The 23,393-nt window shown below is 53.4% G+C and overlaps 1 protein-coding gene across 2 annotated transcripts in view; it reads right to left on the reverse strand.

Moving 5' to 3' along the window:
• Window positions 1-108: 108 nt before the first annotated feature.
• PHACTR1 (phosphatase and actin regulator 1) overlaps window positions 109-23,393 on the reverse strand; it is a 575,867-nt gene continuing 552,582 nt past the window's right edge. For both annotated transcript variants that reach the window (XM_029945399.1, XM_029945400.1), the window contains 5 exons: window positions 13,416-13,471; window positions 8,608-8,669; window positions 4,778-4,918; window positions 4,063-4,139; window positions 109-3,295 (listed from right to left, as the gene is read on the reverse strand). In XM_029945399.1, the coding sequence (XP_029801259.1) occupies window positions 3,280-3,295; window positions 4,063-4,139; window positions 4,778-4,918; window positions 8,608-8,669; window positions 13,416-13,471 (352 nt within the window). In that variant the 3' untranslated portion in view covers window positions 109-3,279. The remainder of the gene's footprint in view (window positions 3,296-4,062; window positions 4,140-4,777; window positions 4,919-8,607; window positions 8,670-13,415; window positions 13,472-23,393) is intronic.

A 23,393-nucleotide genomic window follows, 5' to 3' on the forward strand; every position in this document is an offset into this window, starting at 1 on the left:
TTTTTTTTTTTTTGGTTTGTTTTTAAAGAAACTGCATACATCATCCGAGACAAACAATAATTTAAATACCATGCAGTTTCTGTATGTACAAAACCTAGGCCATAGAGATCCAGTTTAATTTGTATTCTATTTACATCGTCTTCCTCACACAGCCATCATCTGTTAAATTAGAACACAGGAGCGCACTCCTTTACAAAGACAAACTATGTACAGACACCCGGGAAGCAACTGGAAAAAGCAACTGGTTTGGGGGTTGACAGATGGGAAGAAAAAGTCATCGGAGGTGACCTTCACCCACCGGCTGTGCGTGGGGAGAGCCTGAAATCCCATTCATCGAAGCACACACCACAATATTCATTCGGCAAATAGAAATACACGTTCATAAGCGGGAGAAAAATAAACTCAGGTTTGTGGTTTTTTGTTTTTATCACATCTACCATCACGCTGTTTGGTTTCTCTAATTGGACATAAAGGCTAAAGTTTTAAAAGTTTTACAGGGCTTGGAGGGCCTTTGGAGAGGAATTGCTCAGCAATTTTGGAGGAGCAAAGAGGCCGACAGGAGTCCCTTGTGTCGCTGGAGGTGGCGGCAATGTCTGGTCCCAAGAAACTTCACACTCGTCCTCACACTAACCCAAAGGACAGGAGGCCCAACTGGAAATCTGTGCGTACAAGACCTTTGAGAATCGCAGCTTTTTCAGAAAAGGGATGCATTTTAAACCACCTAGCCCAGCTCTCTCTTTTTTTGTAATTGTCAATTTGTCATCTTAGAAAGTAACACATCTTCCAGTTGTCCTAACAGTATGGCCAAAAATGAAATTTGGATAGATTTCTAGAAAGACCTCGGGCTTTCACGGCAGGAAGGCGACGGCAGAGGGCCCGCCCTGCGGTCCGTGGAGGTTGCTGAGCCCTGGAGCTGGGCTTGAAGTCACAGCCCAGCTCGTCGGCGGCTGAGAGGTCAGTAGCAGGGAGGGTGGGCCCCCGATTCCTGCAGCTGACTTCTCACGGAGGGTGCTCTGCGGGGACGGGGGCTGAGTTGTGTTCAGCCTCTCCCCGGCTCCACGCAGACTGCAAGCAGAGGGCACTTTGGGCAGGGAACCTGGGCTGCTGGATGGCTGCAGGGACACTGACCTGGGCGTCCCGCTCCCAGGGAGTCAGAGGCCCCGAACCCAGAGGCAGCAAGGAAGCCGTTGGCCCTCGAGGGAGGAGCCCAGGCAGTGGAATGAGTTCCCTTAGGACTCGCTCCTGGGCCGGGGGGCAGGCCTGCCCATCATGTCAGGGCCCTGGGAGCCACGTGAAGCCTGCTGTGAGTTACAGGAAGCTCAGACTCAAATCAAGGCCGGCACCTTGGCCTGGGGCACATACCCACTGCCAAGAAGTTAAACGAAAGAGCCGTACATCTCTCGTCATACCATTTGCACATTCAAACGTCAGTAAGCCTTTCGGGAAGGCTGTCTCTACAGCCACACTGAAGTCTCGACCACGTTTTCCCTGAACGATACCGTCCCAACGGCAGTTAGCCATCAGATTCCACATTCGAAGATCAAAGGATCTAGTGACGGCCCCTCCTCGGGCCGGGCAGCGGCGCGCTCACTCCCCGTGGTTCAGGAAAAGCGCACGACAGCTTTGCAGCGGCTAGTGGGCACGGCCCGAAGAATGGCCCTGCGCTCCCCCCAGACCCGGCCCCGCTCCTGGGCTAGCGCCGCCCAGAGGGGCTGTTAACGCCTGGGTAACGTTACATGGCCTTGTCGATGGGCGTGCATCTCAAAAGTAACTTGCTTTCCACACGCTTTGGGAAGGCCAGTCTGGGATCCTTCTGACTCCTGGGCACATGTGGAGGAGAGCGAGCCATTAGGCGAGAGAAATCCCGGTACCTGGGAGAGCACGACGGGGGGCCCTGCGGGGGTCTGTCAGGCGGGAAACCAGAAGCGGCCTCGGCGGGCCTCGTGGAGACCGTCATTAGGGTCTGGGGGCTGTCCTCCCACTCCCTCCTCCCCTCACACCCCCCCGCCCCCCGTCAGAAAGGCACTGCCTTTCTGCGGTCCCAAGTGAACAGGACAGCTAGAGAGACACCCCCGATCTGCCCTGCCAGCACCACGAGGGAGAGGAAGGAGTCTCTCCAGATGGGCAGGAGCGGGAAGGAAGAGCACGGGCAGGGCGCTGGTGTTTGCGCCGTGCTGGCATACGCCAAACCCTGAGGCCTCCTCCCCCGCACGGCGACTCTTCAGCGCAAAAGTCTAGAAGGCCATCAGGTGGTTCTGGAGCCCCAGTCTGTCAGAGACTGGCGAGCCAGGCTCTCGGGACTGCTCTTGGGCTTGCATGCATTGGTCCTACACTCAGAAGCTTCGGACTTCCAGCCCGTACAGTCAGTGGCCTGGGGTGCGCGGAGAAAATGAAAGTGAGGAATATCAGCCAAGCGGTTTCTTACCCCAGCCTCTCTGTCCTCAACAGGGTCCTTACACGCGGATGCACCAACACACGGACGTCCCCCAGCAGTGGCTGGGTGCAGAAGCCCGCCCATGACATCTGGCTGCTTTTACACTGACCGGTCGACTGATTTGAACTGAGCAGATGACAACTTCCCCCTGGCACACCGGGGCTCCAGGGAGACCGCTCGGCTCAGCGCAAGGGGACAGGCTGGGCGCTCCGCACCGGCCTCCCACACCTGCAGCCACACACTCTCGAGACCGACAGTCAACCACAGACTCCCCCAGAAAAGCAACTTCCCCTCTGTTCACTGTATGGATGACGGCTGAAGGGAGAGAAAGGACTGGGGTGACTGAGAACAGTGCTCCCTTCTCAGCAGCCTCCTCCCAAGAGGCCCCCAAGCCAGATGCCGTGCTGGCAGCCAGTGAGTCTGGCCACGTCTAGAAAGTCAAGCAGACCATCCGCACCGTCAATTCCAGGCCGAACCCACCGCCTTCTTTGGACCCAGGTGACCGACACTTCAGGGAAAGAGGTTTGCTGGCGCCTAAATGAACACGGTGCCCGCCAGGCCTGCAGGAGAGGACCAGGGCCGCTCTGAGCGCCGGGAGGTCTCCGGTCCGGCCCACTGGTGCCTTCGGGTCCTCGGGGGTGGCGGCAGACCGTCGAGCGGGACCGACCATTGCGTTTGCTCAAAGAGAATCCTGATCGGGTTTCCTTTGATTTCTCTTCTTCTTTTTAAAAAAAGGCAGTTCAGAAGATTTACATCATAATGGGGAAGTGAATAAATACCAGCACTTATGGTTCTTATAAATTTATGTTTTAAAGACAGCATAGCACTCAAGAGGAATTTGACTGTTAAGGTCGGTGAAACCTAGAAAACAAACAATGAAGTCAGGACCAAGGGCTACGATGCCAGATGCCACATCCCGAGCCTCCCATCCTGAGTCCCCGTGGCCGACGTGCGCCAGGTTAACTCCACTTAAACCTCTGCCCAAAGGCACGACCCTAACAGAACTCCTCAAGTACTTGAACCCCACGGAATTCACCCTTGGTTTGGGAGTAGCTTCATCAGCCTGGACTCAGCAGCAAGGTGTAGCACCCAACCTGTCTCCGAGGCCAAGCACCACACAGTTGGCAGGTCCTGTTTTTGTAAACATTCGCCACAGGACTCCTAACGTGTAAGGCAATGGCCCCGTCACTAGCTGTGCGACCTTACATCAGCCCCTCAAATCTCTCTGTGCTTAAGTGTCCCCACATGCAGGCATGGGGACATGGACTCCCAGGGGCAAACGCACGCTGCAGGCGCCACGTGGACTTGGTGTTGTGCCCAGGCTTGGCTTGGGCTGATCCAATATATATGTCAACAGGTTTTCTCCCTAGCTTAAGTTTCCATAAAAACCCACGCTGGGGTTTTTGGTGGCCTGGCACCTAACGGATCTTGAAGTGAAAACCTAGGCTTTCAGAAGGCCACGGCGCCTAGGGAGATTCCGTAACCACGGCGAACTTCATGAGGACCTTCTCTCATCCCCTCCCCCACCACACACCCGTAAGCCAGCAGCAGATGGGCGAGTCAGTCGGGAAGCAGGTATGACCATTTGATGGAAGAAAAAGGGGGAAAGAACCCCTCAATATACTAACCTTGTTAAATGTCTACTCAATTCATGAACTTCCATTTCAGTGCTTTTAAATTCATTGAGCTCCTTTCGAATGGCAGCCTGAAATGGAGAGAGCTCCGTGAGTATGCAGAAGAGGCAGACGGGAAGGAGCTGGCTTATTATTTCTGTCCCAGAGAACTGCACCAGCCTCGGTTCCTTCCGATCCACGGCCCAGCGGATGGGTAAGGAGTCCCTTTCGCTTCACTGCGTTTCTTACAAAACTCAACCTCAGATTCTTCATTTACCAAACGGGTGAGGGTCTGGCCGAGTGAGGCACATCTTGCTGTCTCCCAGTTTGTGGCCCGTTTCTATCGTTAGGTTGGAATAACTGCAGACAGTGAGCTGGTCTCCCTCTGGTTTTGTGAATCTTCCTGGGTGCTGAAGACAGCGGCCTCGCCATGAAGGTCTGTGAGGAGCCCGGAGCCTCACCCCCGCGGACCCTTCTGGGCCCCTACAGGTGTTGTTTCTGTGGGCACAGCCACCCGCGGGGGCTCTCCTGCCGTCATGCAGGACGAGGTCACATGACTGTCGTGTGCCTTCTCCCCAGCAGAAGAGAATCAGTGACCTGCCTGCGGGTTATCTGAGCCACTGGGGAAGGAGCACCCTCAGTGGGTACTTAGCACTCCATCCCAGCCACTGCAAGCCAGGCTTTGGTCTCGGCATGGGGCCCCCACCCCACCCCTCACCCCTGTGCTTACTTTGTCGGCAGCGGTGAGGCGGGTCCACGGCTTGTCGGCCCTGCGGTCATAGTCCTGAGCATCGGCCACCTCCACGTAATCACTGAAACGGATGAGGATCTTCCTCTCTCTAAGTTCTTCCACTGTGGGTCTTTGGCTGAGCTGCAGGGAGGGAGAGAGACGGGCCCAGTCAGCCAGGGGCGGTCAGATCGCTGGGTCGGTCAGAAAACAAGGTCCCGAGAGGGAACCAACCCGCCACACAGCAGGTGAGGGGCAGGGCCCCGGGTGGGGACATAGGGATCTGTCTCCTGGGCCTGAGACTTTTCCAGAACTCAGAGAGAGCTTTATTAACCCCTGAACTACCTTCAGGCTTCTCCGGATAGACAAGTAGGCTGCAGCGTCTCCTTGCAAGGAGCCTGGCCTGGCCGCGCGTGCGGACTCTCCCACACCCGGACCGCACCTCCCAATGCGGGACGGGAACCGCACACCAGGCTTTGGTCTCGTTTCGGATTTGCAAGCCCACATCCATGTGTCAAACGGAGCGCATGCCACAGGATGGGTCTGAAAGTCGTTTTAAAGGCGTGTGTCTTAGATGCCAGAAACGGTGTAGGTCCAAACGGTATGCAAAATCAGGGGTCCACAGGAAGGATTTCCGAGGCCAGAGGGGACCCTGCTCCTCCGGACGGTCACATGACAGGTCCGCCCGCAAACATGGGGTCCGGCCAGGAAGGCACGGCCGGGGCTGTCAGGACAGGTCTGCGGAGACGGGTGCAACCACTACACGAGATTGCGCCTTTACTGCACTGCCCCTGCGGTCCCAGTCACGAGCACCCTCCCTCTGTACTCGGGCAGCACACTGCCGACGTTTGTGTCACCACTTCCTGTCCCTGGGTTTATTTCTCCTGGAGCGACGCTGTCACGGTCTCCTCAGGATGCTGTCAACTCACGTTTAACCGCCGTTATTCAAAGCAGGTTTTCCTCCAAGCCCTCCACCGTATTTACTTCCATGAACAGAAAATGCAGTCACATACAGTCCTACCACCAAGCCTAGAAGACACCCACGCGTGTGACTCCAGACCACCCTGGCTGTTCCGACTCTCTCCTATGGCTGCCGCACACCTTCGGCGGTGCTAGGACGCTCCAACCTGCTGCCGGCGGGCCGGCCGGGGAACGGAGTTAGATGGCTGCCCGGCTGGGGTGCAACAGAATGGAGCTGGGGTGCTGCGAGGCTCCGGACAGGACCAAAGTGGCCTGTGGCTCCCTCCGGCCAACAGTGGGACGGACGGTCTGGGGGTCAGCGGCCTCGGGGGCTGTGGCCCACTTGTCCCGACTACATGCAGCTCCCTGTCAAGGTGGCTCCATCTGCGCTGAGGCGGCCCTGGCTTTCCTGGGACAGGCCCTTCCGGCGCCGGCCCCAGCCTGTCACAGGAAGCCACGGCTCTCCCGGGCCTCGCAGAGGCGGTCCGTCCCGACTCCGGAACGTGTGCTCTACACGGGGAGCTCAGGGAGCCTGTGCACAACCATTAAAATACATGCCAACAGGGGCGCCTGGGTGGCTCAGTCGGCTCAGGTCATGATCTCATGGCCTGTAGGTTCGAGCCCCGCATCGGGTTCTGTGCTGGCAGCTCAGAGCCTGGAGCCTGCTTCCGATTCTGTGTCTCCCTCTCTCTCATCCTCCCCCTCTCGTACTCTGTCTCTCTCTGTCTCAAAACTAAATAAACCAAAAATAAATAACTAACTAAATAAAATACATGCAAATGTTCATGGTTTCTGTATTTCCCCCAGCTGTAAAAGGATCCCTACTCAACACCCCAGTGTTTCTGAAGACTAGCAATATTTACCATGCGGTGTGGACTGTGCTAATCTGTAAGTGCACCGTGACAAGAGAAAGGCTAACCAGTTTATATTTAGTTTATATTTCTGGAAATCATGCTCTGGATATTTTACGAATAGACTTGGTGGCTGAGTCCGGAGTGAACAGAAAACTAAATGTTAGATCTAAAGGTCAGGGACTATTTTTCATGCCCGAATCCCACCGGAGACCTTAAGACACGATCTCTCCGCACCAATAAGGCGCTGCTCCCAAGAGCTGGGAGGGAGGGAGGAGGGGACCAGTTTCCCCCACCTGAGGTAGATCTCAGGTGATGTGCGGGCCGCCTAACCAACGCCCCCTTGGGACTCCCCACTGTGAGCATGGGCTCCTGCCCCTGGCTGCTTGGTGTTCAGATATGCCTTTGGGGTACATGAACCTGGGGTCCCTCCCCTCTTCAGATGGTGAGGAAATAATCCCTGTGGCCGAAGTTAGTTTTCTCGGGATGGGGGCTAGAAGAAGGGGCCCGGAGCAGGGGTTGGAAGCATTATGTTTCAATCTATGGCAGAAATATCACTTGCAACAAAATACTGAAAAGTAAGTTACTTGAGGCTCCCAATCCACTATTAATACAACTTGACTCAGGTGCATTCTCCCTTCCCTCCCATCCATCTATCCGTTTAGCATGCCCGCATTTTTTCCAAAGGGGGAGGCTGGCATTTATTAAGAGCATATAATTTTTAGGTTAGTCTCAATTTGGCTGAAGAAAATGACCAGTCTATTGCTATCGGTGTCGGCTCCTGGCTTTCTTTTTCTCACGTTAAAATGACAAAGAACCGTACTGAGGAAATCCTCGGGCTGCAGGTAACTCAACAACACCCATCACCACTGGCATCTGGTCTTGCTGCAGTCAGGGCCCCAGAGAAGAAGAATCTGCCCAGGGTCTGGAGGCAAGAGGGGCTTCCCTTTACCTTGGGGCAGGCTCACGTCTCTGCCGGCAAAACCAGACGTGAAAGCGCCTTCCAGTCTCTCCCTTCCAAACCGTTCTCCCTCCCCTTGAACTCATTATTTTTCATTCCCCAAGCCAGCCCCAGGGGACGCAGATGCCAAAATTATAAGGCAGCTTTCCTGCGAGAAGGAAGGTTTTAGGACCCCTGAGTTTCTTCCTTTACGTAATATTTCCAGAGAGAAAAGCCCATAAATAGACCTTTAAAAATTATTTTTAATGGGTCTCTTAAATGTCTCTAAGATTTGAGTATCTTTCTCTCAAGAAGGCAGGAGGCTGATTAAAAACAATCTAGTACTGTTTCCTGTGTGTTATCAATTGTCAACTCCACCCAAGAACAGCCTCAAATGAGAACCTGTTACTAGACAGGCCACCCCTATAGAATTCCATCCAGTGGGTCTATCTCATACTGCCACGCCATCTACTTGGGGGGTTAAAATACAGAAGAATTCCAGCTTTATGACTTTAAGTGCTTTTCAAACACCTGCAGTAAATCTATCAGCACTTCGGGCATTTTCCTAATTCAGTAATTCACACTGGATCTGGCAGAATAAAACCAAGTAGTTCTCTGTTAACAGGTAAGGAATAGTATCAGAGGAGGCAAGGAAAACTTGCCCTCTCGGGGTCACAACAAATAACTGCATTATATCCGAACTACTGGTTTTGATCACGACTTTTCCAGTGCTCGGTGGGGTTATAGTGAATTTCTGAAAAACAGTATTCATTGTAATGGAAAACATAATGCACCTGACAGCCTAGGAAAGGGAGGTGTGGGTGTCACAAAATCAAACAGCAGAATGTCACCAGCCCGAAGCACGGGAGGTCATGAAACTGAGCTGACCACTATCCCCGGGAGGGGTCCTATAGAGTGTAGAGAGCAGTCGGTCTCACATCCGAGGTGCGGGGGACGGGGGGTGGGGGAACACTGACGGAATGTCCATCGGGCCAGGCAGCCACCGAGGACAACCCGACGGCACAGAGTGCAGGGCAGCCCACGCTCTCCTGTCCCGGCTCCCGCCCGGAGAACGCACTCACCTTTCGAGTTAACCTCCTCTTGATTTCTCTTTTCTCCTCTTGTTCCTCCTGTTCATTCCGGGCTGCAAGAAACATCGAACATGCTTTTGATTCGGGGAAATGGTGTCACACATCAGTGTATGCTCTGAGCCTCTGCAGGCTCCAGGCCGAGTCCTTTACGATCTGAACGAGGGGAGAGCAAGCTCCTGTCCCCCTAACCCCAGGCCACCTTCCTGCCCATGGGACGCTTTCCAGACTGCCTTGTCTCAAACTGACGGTGAGCTGGCCAACCTGACTTCGCTTTCTCTGTGCCTCATGGGTTTTCAAGTCTCTGGGCAGAAATGTCGGGCTGAGAAGTGTGGCTACAAGGCAGGGAGGCAGGTCCTAACAGAGCGAGGGTGCAGTCGGCAGGGATGAGGGCATCTGGGGGGAGGCGAGGCTCCCTTCTTTGCACAGGACTTGGGCCCGCTCAGCTCTGCCTTGGGCTTCACAGAGACTGATGGGGGCTCATTGTGAGGTGGCCTCGTGTCTGGTGCTCTGTGGGGACAGGGCGGAAGACCAGCCCGCGGGGTGCTGGCCACGCTCTGCAGGAATGACGCCGGACGCAGCACTGGCCGGACCAGGAGGAATTTCAAAACGCTCACCTTTCGCAAGCCCTGCTTCCATGAATTCTTTGAATCTTCCAAGGAGTCCACAGAGCAGGTTTGAGGCCAGAGTGTGGGACACAATCGCCTGCATTTAGACTTTTAAGGAGTGTCTTAGGAGAGAAGACTTCGGAGCCTAAACGTTCTTGGCTTAATATGTGGGTGACTTACTCATCAGGTGTTTAAGGAGCCGTAGGCAAGAGGGTCTGGGGAAAGGAGCAGAGTGTGGGCTTATTTTAAGCAAAGCAAGCGACCTTGGGTGCCTCATTTTCCTTCCGGGCCTTGGAACGGAGGCATGGGGATAAGCTTAATGTTGTCTAGCTTGAAGGTCACAGAAACCAAACCGTGTCCAAAGGTCTCTGACTCTCACCCACTGAATTCAGAACAGCACCAGTGAAAGCACCGCATTCAACTTGGTCTTGGCATCAAATCGCTGTGGCTACGTTACGTTTCAGTGACTGAACTCAGCGCACACTTGGAATTCAGTTGGCTCACGACTGGCCAGGTCATGAAAAAAAGGGAAGCCCCTGTGCATGGACGCGGGGTCCCCCGGCCCCCTTGCCGGCCCTGGCAGCATCAACTAACTACCGACCACCGGAGGCACATCATGCTTTCGGCTGGGAGGGACAATGGCCGTTCGGAGCAGAGCTCAGGCCCTTGAGCGACACCCCCAGGGGACACAACTTGCCTACTGTGACTGCCTGGAGTGGGGGGGATTTCAGGATCTGGTATGGGGCACAGAGATGTGCACATCCTGTGGGGCCACGGCCACCATCAGTCTGCACTGCAGCGTGTCCCACAGGGCCCTGGCCCCCCACCTGACGGCCCTTCCCTGTGCATTTAAAGATATCCCATCTCCCTCCCAGAGTTCCCTTTAAAAAGGCAAGTTTCTAGGGGCGCCTGGGTGGCTCAGTCGGTTCAGTGTCTGACTTTGGCTCAGGTCATGATCTCGCGGTTCGTGGGTTCGAGCCCCGCATCAGGTTCTGTGCTGACAGCTCAGAGCCGGAAGCCTGCTTCGGATTCTGTGTCTCCCTCTCTGCTCCTTCCCTGCGTGCACTTGCTCTCTCTCAAAAATAAACATTTTTAAAAAATTTAAAAATACGCAAGTTTCTCTTGGATAAAAACCCATAAACCAGTCAGCCATTAACATCTTAGTATGAACTAATCTATCTGAGACGAATTGGAAGGCAGAAAGCAAGAAGAAGGGAGACCCCGGACAAGCTGCATTTGCAGGTGGCCGGAGGACGAAAGGGGAGGTCTGGTCTGGAGGGCGAGTACCCAGGAGGCGGCTCAAGGGCACCTGGTGAAAATGTACAGGTTCACAGCAAAGGAGGACCACAAGGGGCCCAGGAGACCACCAAGTCCACCACTCTTAGTTTGGAAATGAGGGTGTGAAAGCCCAGGGGAGTTAAGTGGCCAGTCCCATGCTACTCAGCCAGTTAGACAAAGATTCCAGCTTTTTTTTTTCTTTTTTTGCTAGAATAAGCTGCCTCTTGCCCCTGTCATGCTTTGCTTGGGGCCAGCCCCTCCTCCACATTACTGGGTGCTGGCCTCAGACTCCAATCTGGGCCCCTTCCTTATCCTACAAGCCCCCCGCACGTCCCGAAGGTTGGCATTCTGCAACTGAGCAAGGAGCCTTCCTCTCCTAGGACCCCCCCTGTGGGCAGGGCCACAAGCTACCCCCTATGGAGTCTATACCTTTAGTTGAAAGCCATTTACAAACTGAGGGCCATGAATTCTCAGGGTGAGGGGACCAAGACAACCCCATTAGGCCACTGGGGAGAGAGGCTAGAAAAGACCATGATGTCATCACCCGCTGTCACCATCAGAAGGTGCTCATTATGTGCTCAAATGTGCACGGTGTCTCATTGGCTGCCAGATAAGGCAGGGGTGGTGGGGGCGGGGGTGAACCAGAGGGGCGGCCAGAGTGGGGCTGGAAGGCAGCCCCGGAGCCTCGACCCGTGTCTCATCAGCACCCTCAGCGATCTGGTTCCTCAGATGACTTAAAGCCCAGAAAAGAAGGTTGAGAAGAATTTGTCTGAGGGTGTTTTCTTACACCACTAAAATGTCTCTTGATTAACAATCAGAAGAGACTTGAAAAGAAAGAAAAACATGTTTAGGAAAATCAAGTTCCAGAATCAAGGGGAAAAAATAAAGAGTTAACAGGAAAAAGAAGTTCATTTCCAAAAAGTTTTGAAAACCTAAATGATCGACCTGTTTGAATTTGGCCAGGCAGTGCTCATGGAGGGCAGGGTGGGGGAGGGGCTGGGACAGAAGGGAACCAAGCAAAGGATGTTTTCTGCCTCAGTGCCTGCACCTCCGCCCCTGAGGCTTCCTAGACGGAGGTAATGGTCTCTAAGCTCTGAGGAGCTTTCTAGAGGGCAACAAAAACCCAACATGAGGACCTGCCCGTGGTGTCCCAGGGATGGGGGCAAGCAAGCAGGGGCTGGTGCTTTCCAGAAGCCAGAGGGGAGCTGGGGGACCCCCCCTTTCCAAGCCCCCTTCCCTTGCTGAGAGAAGCATTGTTTTCTGAGTCCTGAATGACCCCCCGCCCCCCCCCAGGGTCGTGGCTTCCTCATTTGGGGGCAGGCTGGAGGCCACTGAACAGCACGTAATCTGCCCCGAGGTTGATTTCCTCCAGGAAACACAGATCCGGGTTGGGTGGGGAGGGGGAGGGGCGGCGGTGAAGCAACAGAAGGGAAGGACACAGGATGACCCGTCTTCCCACTTTAGGAATTAAAGGACACCTGCTTTTCTTGGTCACCAACAATGGAAAGGTTATAATGGATCAAGTGTCAGATTGGGGCAGAAAGGGAGAGTTCACATGGGGCCAAACGCCTCCCCAACCATGGAAATCATCCCTGAAAGTTCTCATTCATTTTATGGCATATTAAGCTTCAAAACCACGAAGGGCCCTTTTGGGTAGAAAACTACATATACGCAAATTCCTAGAGACCTAGGGGGTATGTGAGGCACAGGCAGCAAGGAGGAAGGACAAGCCTGAAAAGAGTGCCTGCTGAGAGCCGGGGAGGTGGCACGGCCTGGAGGGGGTGGGGACAGGATATCCACAGCTGGCAGAGACACCTGCCCCACGCCCTCCCCAGGGGCAATTAATTCAACAGCTCACCCACAGCAAACCCTTCAAAACTGACTGAGCCCCAAGACCACAGTGGAAGGGCTGGGGGAGGGTAGAAAAGACCAAGAACATTTTAGTGTGGCCTAAGTGGAGATGTCCAGCTGCTCAAACAGGCTTCCTGTGACCATGGCATGATATTCCTAGGACACTGCACTCACGCAGGTTTCTCCTTTCTGACAATTAGAAGCGGATGTGTGCGTGGGGGGAGAGGGTCATGAATGAAACTAAAAATAGTATTTGTTGACCAACTTAGAAAGCTGTTGGTGACAGTAGTAATAAAGGTAGGGCAGAGGTGGGAAGAGGGTTTTTTTTTTTTAAATTATTGAATATCTGCCACCAAATGCAGGAATGCTGGCGTCCCTGAGATGCTGGTTTCTTTTCCTCTTACACTGGTGGGGCGCCAAGTGGGTTCCCTCTCTCCATTCAAGCATCCCTGTGCCCTGAACCAAACAAAGGGCTCATTCACGTTCTCTGGCCACAGCCAGCGTGACGGTGAGTTTCTCTTGAATGACAGCATTCGGCAGGCGGGCCGTGGGCCAGCTGCAGGAGTCCTGAGAGATGACCCCAAGCACTCTCCCTTGGAAATGCTTTCCTAGACTTGACATTTCATGTTCAAAGGGCTGGGGGTGGGGGGAGCCAGCTGCAACAGAGGTCATGGTTTTGAGCCTCCGTCTTCCAGCGGCTGTCTGCCTCGCCTCCTTTTAGCCGTCGGCACAGAAATGTGTGCGTTCTAAGCCCATTTGGGTTGGAAGGTGACCCTCCCCCTGCTTGGGATCATTTAGTGAGTCAGCCTCCCTGACCTTCCAGCCCACGAGAGGGGAGGCGGCCCCTGCAGCCCATGAGCTTGCGGTGAGCCAAGTGGCCTTGAATCTGCCTCCTCCGTGGGGAGGCTGCCTTGGCTGTTCTCACACACAAGGATCCAGCATCTACCGGCACATCGGTTCTCAGTCATTCCCACACGGCCACGAGGCACAAAGCTTGCGGCCTACAAATTCACAAATAAAGGCACCACGAGACAAACAGCGACCGCTACGGGCTGAGTCACTTACGTTTCAGAATATTCCTCTGCTCCAGTTCCTCCGCAGTCGGCCTCTGGCTCAGCCGCCTACGGAAAAAATCCAGGAAAAGTTTTTGGACCATATCATAACCTCCTTGGGTCATTAATCTCTCCAGTCCTTGTAGACGCATGAGACAGAGCGAGCGGCCGGAGGTCCCGTTCCATCCTGTGCTCTGGAGGACCGGCTCTTACTACGACCTCCTCCTCAGTTCCTCAATTTCAACCCCAGGAAAGGCCCCGTGCGTCACGTCACGCCAAGCTGACCCTCCTCCTTCCTCCCGTCGTTGGCCCCTCCCCCGCCCTCCTCCTCTGGGGCCTCCAGGGCCCGTGGGCTCTTCTCTTCACAGAGGTCCCCTTTCTTCATGTGGCCTCCTAACTTCAGACCGTGGCCTCTGCCGTTCTTCCCCAACCCCCCCAGGCTAGAGCTTGCTCCTTGCCATGTTTGTGCAGATCCAGTTAGACCATAAAGAGGGTCATGGCTTCAGGGAGACACAAGAGAGCATGTCTTGTCTGCAAAGAACAATAGAGGCTCTTCTTCTTGTCCCCACCCTTCACCACCAGAGCCGCCTTAGATGACAAACTAGCGAGAACAGAGAGGGCTCTCCAGTCGCCAGCACGTAATTGAGCCCTAACCAAGGGGAACATCCCAGCCAGGGCATGAACCCTGCCATGATGCAACAGTGGAGGGCAGGGACAGGCCCTGGTGGCCCCACAAGGTGACAGGAGGCACCAGAAAGTGGGAAGGGCGCCACAGGGGAGAACTATAAGCTGGTATGGGCGTAGAAAGTTCCAGGAATGGGTCGCACACACAGTGGGCTCCCTGTTCACAGAGACGTTTGTATTTTTTTTTTTTTTTGAAGCTCTTGGAGGTTATTTAACCACCCAGCACCGTGCAGCCTCCTGCTTCGCCCATGGGATGAGGTGTGTGTGAGATGAGAAAATTGTATAAGGCTGAGGCTCCGTGGACTCCTGCACTGGGACCTATGGGGTGGAAAGGGGTGCTCTCCTGGTACGAGAGGCTGTCCTTCCTCTCCAAATATCAGCAACCAGGATCTCTAGTTGGCAAGGGGTTTACACCACAGGATCTCAAGAGAGACCCAATGTGAAAATCTACAGTCCGTGGAGTTAGCAAGTGCAAATAGCTCAAATTCAGTGCTTGATGTCACTTGCAATTCTCTTCATTGCCCTGGGCAAGCAGTGGATTCTGCGAAACCCCAATGTCATGACCATATGCGCCATTGGCAGGGAATCAGCTCCAATGCTAGAGAATGGATCTCTGGCCAGCTAGCTGTCTGTAAAATCCACAGCACCCTGGAAACTGCTAGAAATGATAGGCCAAGGCACTGTTAAGTTTATAAGAACAATTTCATGTTCATTAGTCATTTTCTGTCCGAAATGTCCCATGAATGCACTATTTATTCCCACTGAGAAGGACCAGCTGTCTATGTGGAAATCTGCAATATTGGAGACTCCAACACTGGCCTCCACAGTCTACAGGTCTTTCCTAGAACAGCATTCTCAGACTCCGGAGGGAACTATGTCATCGGTCTGGAATGCAGACCCCACTCGGAATGAGCTTCTCAGAGGCCCTGCCTCACCTTTCCATTTCTCCTCCCCCAGAATCCTTGCTTCACCTGCGGGGGGGTGAGGCCACCTTTACGGGGCCATTGGGTAGAACCCAAGCTCCGAATGAAGCTCGGGCTTCTGGGTCAGCAGGTTTTGAACAAGCTCCAGATTCCAGGTGGAGGCTGCATCCCAGAAATCGGGCCAACTGTGTTAGAATGTCCTGCCCGGAAGCAACGGCAGGAACTCCGTCACTGGCTTGTGCTGAGAAGCCCCTCGATTTCTGTTGCCAGATCCGTTGCCTGGTTCTGTGGCGGCTTTTTCGTGTTTTGTGTTTCTTCTGGGTCGTGTTTGGAGGGGACAAAACAATGAGTGAACCGCAACCAGGGCCAATTCTGTTACCCAGGCGGCCTTAACGTCAGAGACACAGGCTCTCAAATGAGGCCGCGTACTTATGTTTCATTTCCTTGAAAGGGTCTGAGAACATTGAGGCTAATCATAGCTATAAAGTGCAGCTCAGCTCTCCCGAAGGACATGTGCTATAATTAGTGGTCTTGGCTTTGAAAATGAGATTGAGGGGGTGGACGCCTGGGTGGCTCCGTCCGTCGAGCATTCAACTCTTGACTGTGGCTCAAGTCATGATCTCACGGTTTGTGGGATCCAGCCCCGCGCTGAGTTCCAGGCTGACAGCGCATAGAGCCTGCTTGGGATTCTCTTTCCCTTGCTCGCCGCCCCTCCTCTGCACATGCTCTCACTCTCTCGAAGTAAATAAACTATAAAAAGAATGAGATTAGGGAGGAAAACAATCCTGTGGCTTTGTGAGGATAAAGCACTAAACAGCTCAGGAGGCAGAGGATCTGGGTTCTAGCTCTGGCTCGGCTCTGAACGGACTTCCTGTGGACAAGGGGTTGGACTCCACTTGGCCTATGTTCTTTTCCCTGCAAATAATAAATAGCAGTTTAATAGGCTAAGGCTGATTTAATGCCTATTGTGTGCAGGAATGGTTCTTAGAAGCAGATGCTATGTACTCAGCCACATCCAAATGTAAATCCATTTACTCATTATTTACTGAGGACCAGCTCTGTGTCGGGTTCTAAGGCGCTGGATGAGTAAAGACAGATCAAGGCCTTGCCTGTAGGGGGAGCTGTCATTAATCACATAGTCACGGAAAGAAGCATGAGATGTAATGTGGTAAGAGCTCCTACTAAGAGGCACCGGGACACTGACCAGATGAGGTCGGGAGAGGGTGGGGGGCAGATCCCAGGGGAAGTGACATGATGTCCTGATCTGAAGAACGGAGGAAGCCACTTGCCAGAGTGGAGAGCAAGGGGAAGAAGGAATGTGGGAAACAGGCAGGGGTGAGGCCATGTGGCCCAGGGAAGCTGTGTTCAGGGTTCTGATCCTTTTTTTTTTTTTTTTTTAAAGATAAAGTGAGCCATTTTTATTATTGATAAAGAGAGAAAGAGAGCATGAACAGGGGAGGGGCAGAGAGAGAGGGAGACACAGAATCCGAAGCAGGTTCCAGGCTCTGAGCTGTCAGCATAGAGCCTGATGCGGAGCTCGAACCCACAAACTGTGAAATTATGACCTGAGCCAAAGTCGGACGCTCAACTGACTGAGCCACCCAGGTGCCCCGGGTTCTGATCTTTTTTCAAAAAGCAACATGGAGCCACAAAGAGCTTACCTTTTGAGATAAAGCTGGCGAGGGACAGGGTGAGTGAACATTTCAGACTGACAACAGATCTCCTTGGTTGTCATGTGGAGAATGGCCTGGGGTGGGGGTGGGGGGTATGAGAGGCGCTAGGAGGCTTCTGGACACCCGGTGGGGGAGGATGGGCCCCCAGCCAGGCTGTGGCGGCTGAGGCGCTCACTCTCAGGAAGCCAAGTCAACACTCCATGGAGACGAGCATAGACGGACAGACAGGGTGGGGAGAAGCAGGTGTATGGGGGGAAGATCTGTCTGTCTGTCCGTCTGTCTTAGGTTCAGCTGCTGGTGCAGGAGCCCCGAGGAGGCAGGAGGGGTTGGGGTCCAGGGACAGAGAAGGCCTTACTGCTCTAACGGAGGAGGGAGGGCTCTTTACTGTGACGGAGCAGGACGGCGTGCGCTGTATGCAGGAGTGCATGTTTGGTATCAGAACGAATGACAAGTTCCCAACTGCAACACAAGTTAAGTTGACCAACAACGAAGATGGCTTATATCAGCATGAAGTGTTCTCTCTCCTTGACAGATCTGGCTTTGGACAGAGGCAAATTCATAAACCAAAGGGACCGTAAAGCTCTTGCTTCAGAATTCTCATGACCAGTATCTTACGAAAGGACCCAGGGCAGCCTGACGTGGTCCAAGTAAAGCAGTGATCTGCTGGGCTCCTTTCGAGATCTACCTTGTGCAGAAATAATGGTTATTAGAAAGCCAGACAGCAGAGCACAATTACTTATGAAGGAAGCGGTCAGTTTTATGAGGAATCCCAAGGAGCTGATGACTCCAAGAATAAAGACAGAGGTCGGGGGGGGGGGCATCTGAGTGGCGCAGTTAAGCATCTATCTGATTCTTGGTTTCCACTCATGTTTCATGAGATTGAGCCCCGCATCAGGCTCCACCCTGACTGCGCAGAGCCTGCTTGGGATTCTTTCTCCCTCTCTCTCTGCCCCTGCTCCACTCACACATTTGCTGTCTCTTAAAACAAATAAAAGAAAAAGACAAAGGTGCTTTCTGAATGTGCGGTATCTCTTACCCCTGATTTGATGCTGAATTTAACTATACTCGACTTAAACTCACATTACATTTACAACGTTGTTCCTGACTAGGTGTTCAGACACGCCCATTTATATGCTAGATGATAAGAGAAACATTCTTGGGAGGGAAAACTTGTATATAAAATGAATTAGCCAAAAGTAGAAGTTTAAAATAGGCACTCAAGGGATCCCTTTAAATAGCTCTGCTGTTATACACGTGGCCCTGATTTATAAGACGGCTCTGGGCTGCAGAATTATCTGTACGCCTGGAATGATTTCTTCTTCACCATGGGCCACAGTGTATCGATCTGCATTAGCTGCAAACTGAAAAGTCACGAGTTCCTATTTAAATGGCACACGCCATCCATTCCCACACGCGAGCCTCCCATCTAAGCCTTCTATTTAAGAGTGGATTCTGTGTGTTATCAGTTTGAACGACTCTTTGCTGGTGACCAGAAGAAACAACCAAATAAATGAAGGCTTTTCTTTTTGCGGGAAAAGACTGAAAACAAATGGACCTGAAGCCCATGGCAGGTGGGATCGGCCTCACAATAAGGAAACACTAGAGAATGTAGGGTCAAGATGCTTTATCTTATTTTTAAAAAATTTTAAATGCTTTTTATTTATTTTTGAGAGACAGAGAGAGACAGCACGAGCAGGGGAGGGTCAGAGAGAGAGAGGGAGACCCAGAATCAGAAGCAGGCTCCGCATTGTCAGCGCAGAGCCCGATGTGGCCCTCGATCTCACAAACCATGAGGTCATGACCTGAGCTGAAACCAGGAGTCGTAACCGGCTGAGCCACTCCGGTGACCCTGGGATTTTCAGTAATTTTTGGACAAGGAGCCCTTCCTCAGCTGACCACGGCCTGTGCGGGCCGACACCGAGTCTGGTTAACAGGACACACTCGACACTTGGGAAATCAATAAATGAATGCTGCCCCACAACTGTCTCTCATCTTTATCCTTTCCCTCTCTTCTGGCCCTTTCCCTAGGGCAGCACATGGGTCTTCCACCAGAAACAACACTAACTACCCTCCTGGCACCTGCGCCTCCCCAGTGAGTCTCCATCTCCAGCCTATCGCCCTCGATCTCCACCTGGATGGTTTTGCTCCCAGGGTACCTCCGGCAACCTCTGTAGACACCCACGGTTGGCATGGCCGGGGAGGCCCGTACTGGCATCCAGCTGGGCATCCTACCCTCCACACGCCTGTCCCTCCAGCACACGTCCAGCTGGGCTGAGCAACAGCAGTGACAAGGCTCAGAAACCCTGCTCTCCCGAATCAGGAATGAGCTCTTGTCCGGGTCACCGAGGACGGAACGCACAAATCCAGTGGCCTTTAGGGAGCCCTCATTTGACTGGGCCTTTCTCTTATCAGGTGGCACCTCTGACTACAGCGGCTTCTCGAAGCTCTTTCTCTGCTGGGGTTTCTGGGGCTCTCCCATCTTTGTCCACATCCCTCGTTCCTGCCCCTCGGTAGGTCCCACACACGAGGAGAGCCCTGGAGGTGCCCTCTCCCAGGGGTGGCTTTGGAAACGCTACCATGCCTTCCAGGGACCAGCGTGGGTCTGTCCCCCAACAGGCGGGGGCCCTGGGAGGAGCCAGACTTCCCTGGGGGCCTCATCCTTTCATTCCTTTCATGCCTGTGTGGCCTCCTCTAAGCAGATCTAGCAGCGCCCCCTGCTGGCCACCCCAGGACAGCGGCATCACCCACTGACATGACCCACCACCTTTCCAACCAGACCGAGAACCCTTCACAACACAGATTAGGTCTTATTTATCTTATTTACCTGAATTTCTAGACTTAGTACAGCTCCTGGCACACAGATTTTGGATGAAGGAGCCCCACAGATTTTGGGTGATTCGATTAATATTAATCTGTTCCAGGAGTTGTGCCCAAGGGGAGGGGAGAACTCTGAGCCTGAACTGAAGACGTTCCTCTGGGGAAAGGGAACAGCAAATCGGCTTTTACACCGTAGAACTGATACCCTTTCTATTGATTTCTGCTTCGTGCAGCCAGCTCCTTCCAGGAATTTCAGTCCATGACTTTCAATTTTCTTTTCATTTTTCATCATTGCCCTCAAGCTATTTTAAAAATTTTAAAAAGTGTGTTATTTATTTTTGAGAGACAGAGAGAGACTGTGAGCGGGGGGGGGGGGTGTCAGAGAGAGAGGGAGACACAGAATCTGAAGTAGCTCCAGGCTCCGAGCTGTCAGCACAGAGCCCGACGTGGGGCTTGAACCCGCAAACTGTGAGATCATGACCTGAGCCGAAGCCGGACGCTCAACCGACTGAGCCACCCAGGTGCCCCTGGCAAGCTATTAACAGTCTGCCTACAGCGTGAGGAAGAGCCCAGAGAAGAGAAAACGGACTGGGGTCCAGAGCCTGCCTCCCCGCCTGCCTCTAACGTCAACGAGAAGGGCACCTCATGTCCCGGTACATCTGCGCCGAGTTTCACTGTCTGAGGTGGCCGTAACCCCCTTACGTAGCCTGCTTGCCACCCATGGGGGCAGAGAGGCTCGAGTGAGAATGAGAGATAAAAGTCCCTTTTAAAGGTAACAGTAGGGGCACCTGGGTGGCTCAGTGGGTTGAGCGTCCAGCTTCACCTCAGGTCATGATCTCTTGGGTCATGAGTTCGAGCCCCGTGTCAGGCTCTGTGCTCACGTCTCAGAGCCTGGAACCTGCTTCAGATTCTGTGTCTCCCTCTCTTTGTGCTCCTCTCCCGCTCATGCTCTGTCTCTGTCTCTCCAAAATGAATAAATGTTAAAAAAAATTTTTTTAAAGTAACCATAAACCATGAAATTTTATTTTTGGTAACTTGAAAAAAAAATCTCTGACCTCAAAAGGGGTCAAAAGAGGGCACAAACCCACAAACCACGAGATTATGACCTAAGCTAAATAAAGTCAGATGCTTAATCCACCAAACCACCCAGGTGCCCCTTTCACGTCTTAATTTTAAATGTAAAACTGGCTCTTTTTTTAATGTTTATTTTGAGAGAGAGAGAGAGAGAGAGAGAGAGCGCGCTAACTTGGGGGAGAGGCAGAGAGGGAATCCCAAGCAGACTCCGTGCTGTCAGTGCAGAACCCAGTGTGGGGCTTGATCTCACCACCTGTGAGATCATGACCTGATCTGAAATCAAGAGTGGGGACACTCAGCCGACCGAGCCCCCCAGGTGCCCCAATGTAAAGCTTCATTTTTAAACCAATACACCCTGAAGCCCAAAGCAGTGGTATCAAATGCAGTTTTTTAATGTTATTTTAACATTTATTTTTGAGAGAGACAGAATATGAGCGAGGGAGGGTCAGTCGGAGAGGGAGACACAGACTCTGAAGCAGGCTCCAGGCTCTGAGCTGTCAGCACAGAGCCCGATGCATGCAGGGCTTGAACTCATGAACCCTGAGATCATGACCTGAATCGAAGTCACACTTAACCGACTGAGCCACCCAGGCGCCTCTCAAACGTACTTATTCTCATTAAACTGTAAGTGCTTTTCTGTGGCATGGTGATCTTTCATAAAATGTATCTTTCTATATATGTGACGTAACAAAAAGGCCAGACCCCTCCCTCCTTGATCCCTGCCCCCACCCCATTTCTTTCTGGCAGCATGGTAGACTTCAGGAATGTCTAAACAGTCTGGATTTGCATTTTTGCATTCCTTGGCAATCTTTGTGTTAATTCTAAAAGGATCAGGAAAGATGGATGGGATGGGTTGATCTGTCCGGGAAAGGATCTATTTATACGAGAAAAGGAAAGAGGAGTAAGAATGGGGAAATGGCGTGATGGGGACACTTTGAATACACTTTACCCTGAGTATACAGGAAACGAATAGAAATGATCTCTCTCAGCTTTCTTGGCTTTATCGACCCAACGCTCTGGGAGATTCCTTGTGAGAAGAGAGTGTCCTTAAATATACTCCCCAAAGGCGACCGTGAACTTGGAGCACGAAGCTACCAAAGGACTGTTAGTTCCCAGTGTGGTGAATGAGAGTCCACATTCTTGTGCCTCCCTACGGCTTTCTGCTGCTCACGCTCCGGTCACATGAGGCACACACAGCGCACAGCCCCTCGCGCCCCGTGTGTGCGCTTCGACACGTGAGACCCGAGAGGCATCTCAGGTGATGATGGCCCGAGCAGATGGATGGGCAGCACCTCAGGGCTGCAGCGCCCCAGCACGAGCCCAGAGAAAACTGGGCGGAATCCACGAGCGGCCCTGGGCCGTGACGGTCATGTCCCCCCCGCCCCCCAGGATGGCCAGCAAAACCAAAACTCCCGAGGCGTCAAACAGCTCCCTCCTTCCTGAGTGGAATGGCTCACTGGGGAACATTCCCTCAGTCAGGAGCGGTCACCTCCTCCAGGACGTGGGGAGGCCGGGCCTGTCTGAGAGCAGGATTCCACCATCAAGGGGCCGCTTGGCCTCTCAGAGCCCCGGAAGGCCTCCTTCTGGGCACCTGGGGGGGAAAGGGGTGGGGGACCGTCAACCACGGCAAAGCACAGGGTCCTTCTCAGCACCTTACTTCATGCACGCAAGTGGGGCAGGGAGAGAGAGAGAGAGACAGAGAGAGGGAGAGAGAGAGAGAGAGAATGAATCCCAAGCAGGGCCCACACTGGCAGTGCAGAGCCCGATGTAGGGCTTGAACTCACGAACCTCGAGATCATGACAGGAGCCAAAACCAAGAGTCGGATGCTTAACCAACCGAGCCACCCGGAACCCACTGGTCACCTCGCTGTACACACATCCCACGTGTCTGTGGTTTGAGCTTTGCTGGAACTTCCGTCACAGCCCTTCTTCCCGTCTGTGCGAGGCCGGGTGTAGGTGTCCCCGGGATGTCCCGTCCTGAGGGTAGGGCTCAAGGAATCGGGCGTCAGCACTGGACGTTTCCTCCTCGTGTCCCTCTCCCTGGCCCTTTCACACCTCTTCCCGGGGCCGGAGGCCAGCGCCAGCGGCAAGAACACGGAGACGCTCATCACGCCTGCGCAAACTCCTTTCCCAGCTGGGCCTTCCGGGCACGGCTCCTCTCCTGAGGACAACGCGCGTCTTCCGCTACACGGATCCCCTCTCTCATCTGCCTGCACTGTCAGTCCCTCCTCCGCTGGCCCGCGGCTCAGCCGTGCCGCCTCCGATGGAACTCGGCTGTCCTTGACGGTGCTTTTCTAATCAGTCGGGTAATAAATCGAACTTAAGAGAACGGCCCGTATCCCTAGTCTAGCGTGTAAAGCAATGTGGTGCTTCACACTCGGGCTAAGTAAGTGAAAGCAAATGGAATCATTCTGATCAGAGAAATTAGTACAGAGGACAAGACCCTCTCTGGGTGAAGATAAAGCTTCTCCCTCTAACAGGGAAATAGGAAGCGTACGCACTTCCTAAAGTCAACACTGCGAGAGGCAAGGCCACCTTCTCCAAATGTCCTCAGTCTAGATCCTCAAACGTGTCATCTCTTCTTCAAAGGGCCAGACGGTAAATATTTCAGGGCTGGTGGGCCATGGGGTCTCTGTCACTCCCGCTCTACACTGTCACTTTAACGTGGAAGGAGCCACAGGGTTCCATCAACGTGGGATGTACCAACAGGCTGGAGTTGGCCCTCACGCTCTGGTTTGTGGCCCCCGCCACCGGGTGTCACCTGGTCCCGAAAACCGTGTCTGGTACAGTGGAGTCAGAAGACATGTCACAGCACACTCC

This window comes from Suricata suricatta, chromosome 7, assembly GCF_006229205.1.
Source record: "Suricata suricatta isolate VVHF042 chromosome 7, meerkat_22Aug2017_6uvM2_HiC, whole genome shotgun sequence".
Classification (NCBI taxonomy): domain Eukaryota; kingdom Metazoa; phylum Chordata; class Mammalia; order Carnivora; family Herpestidae; genus Suricata; species Suricata suricatta.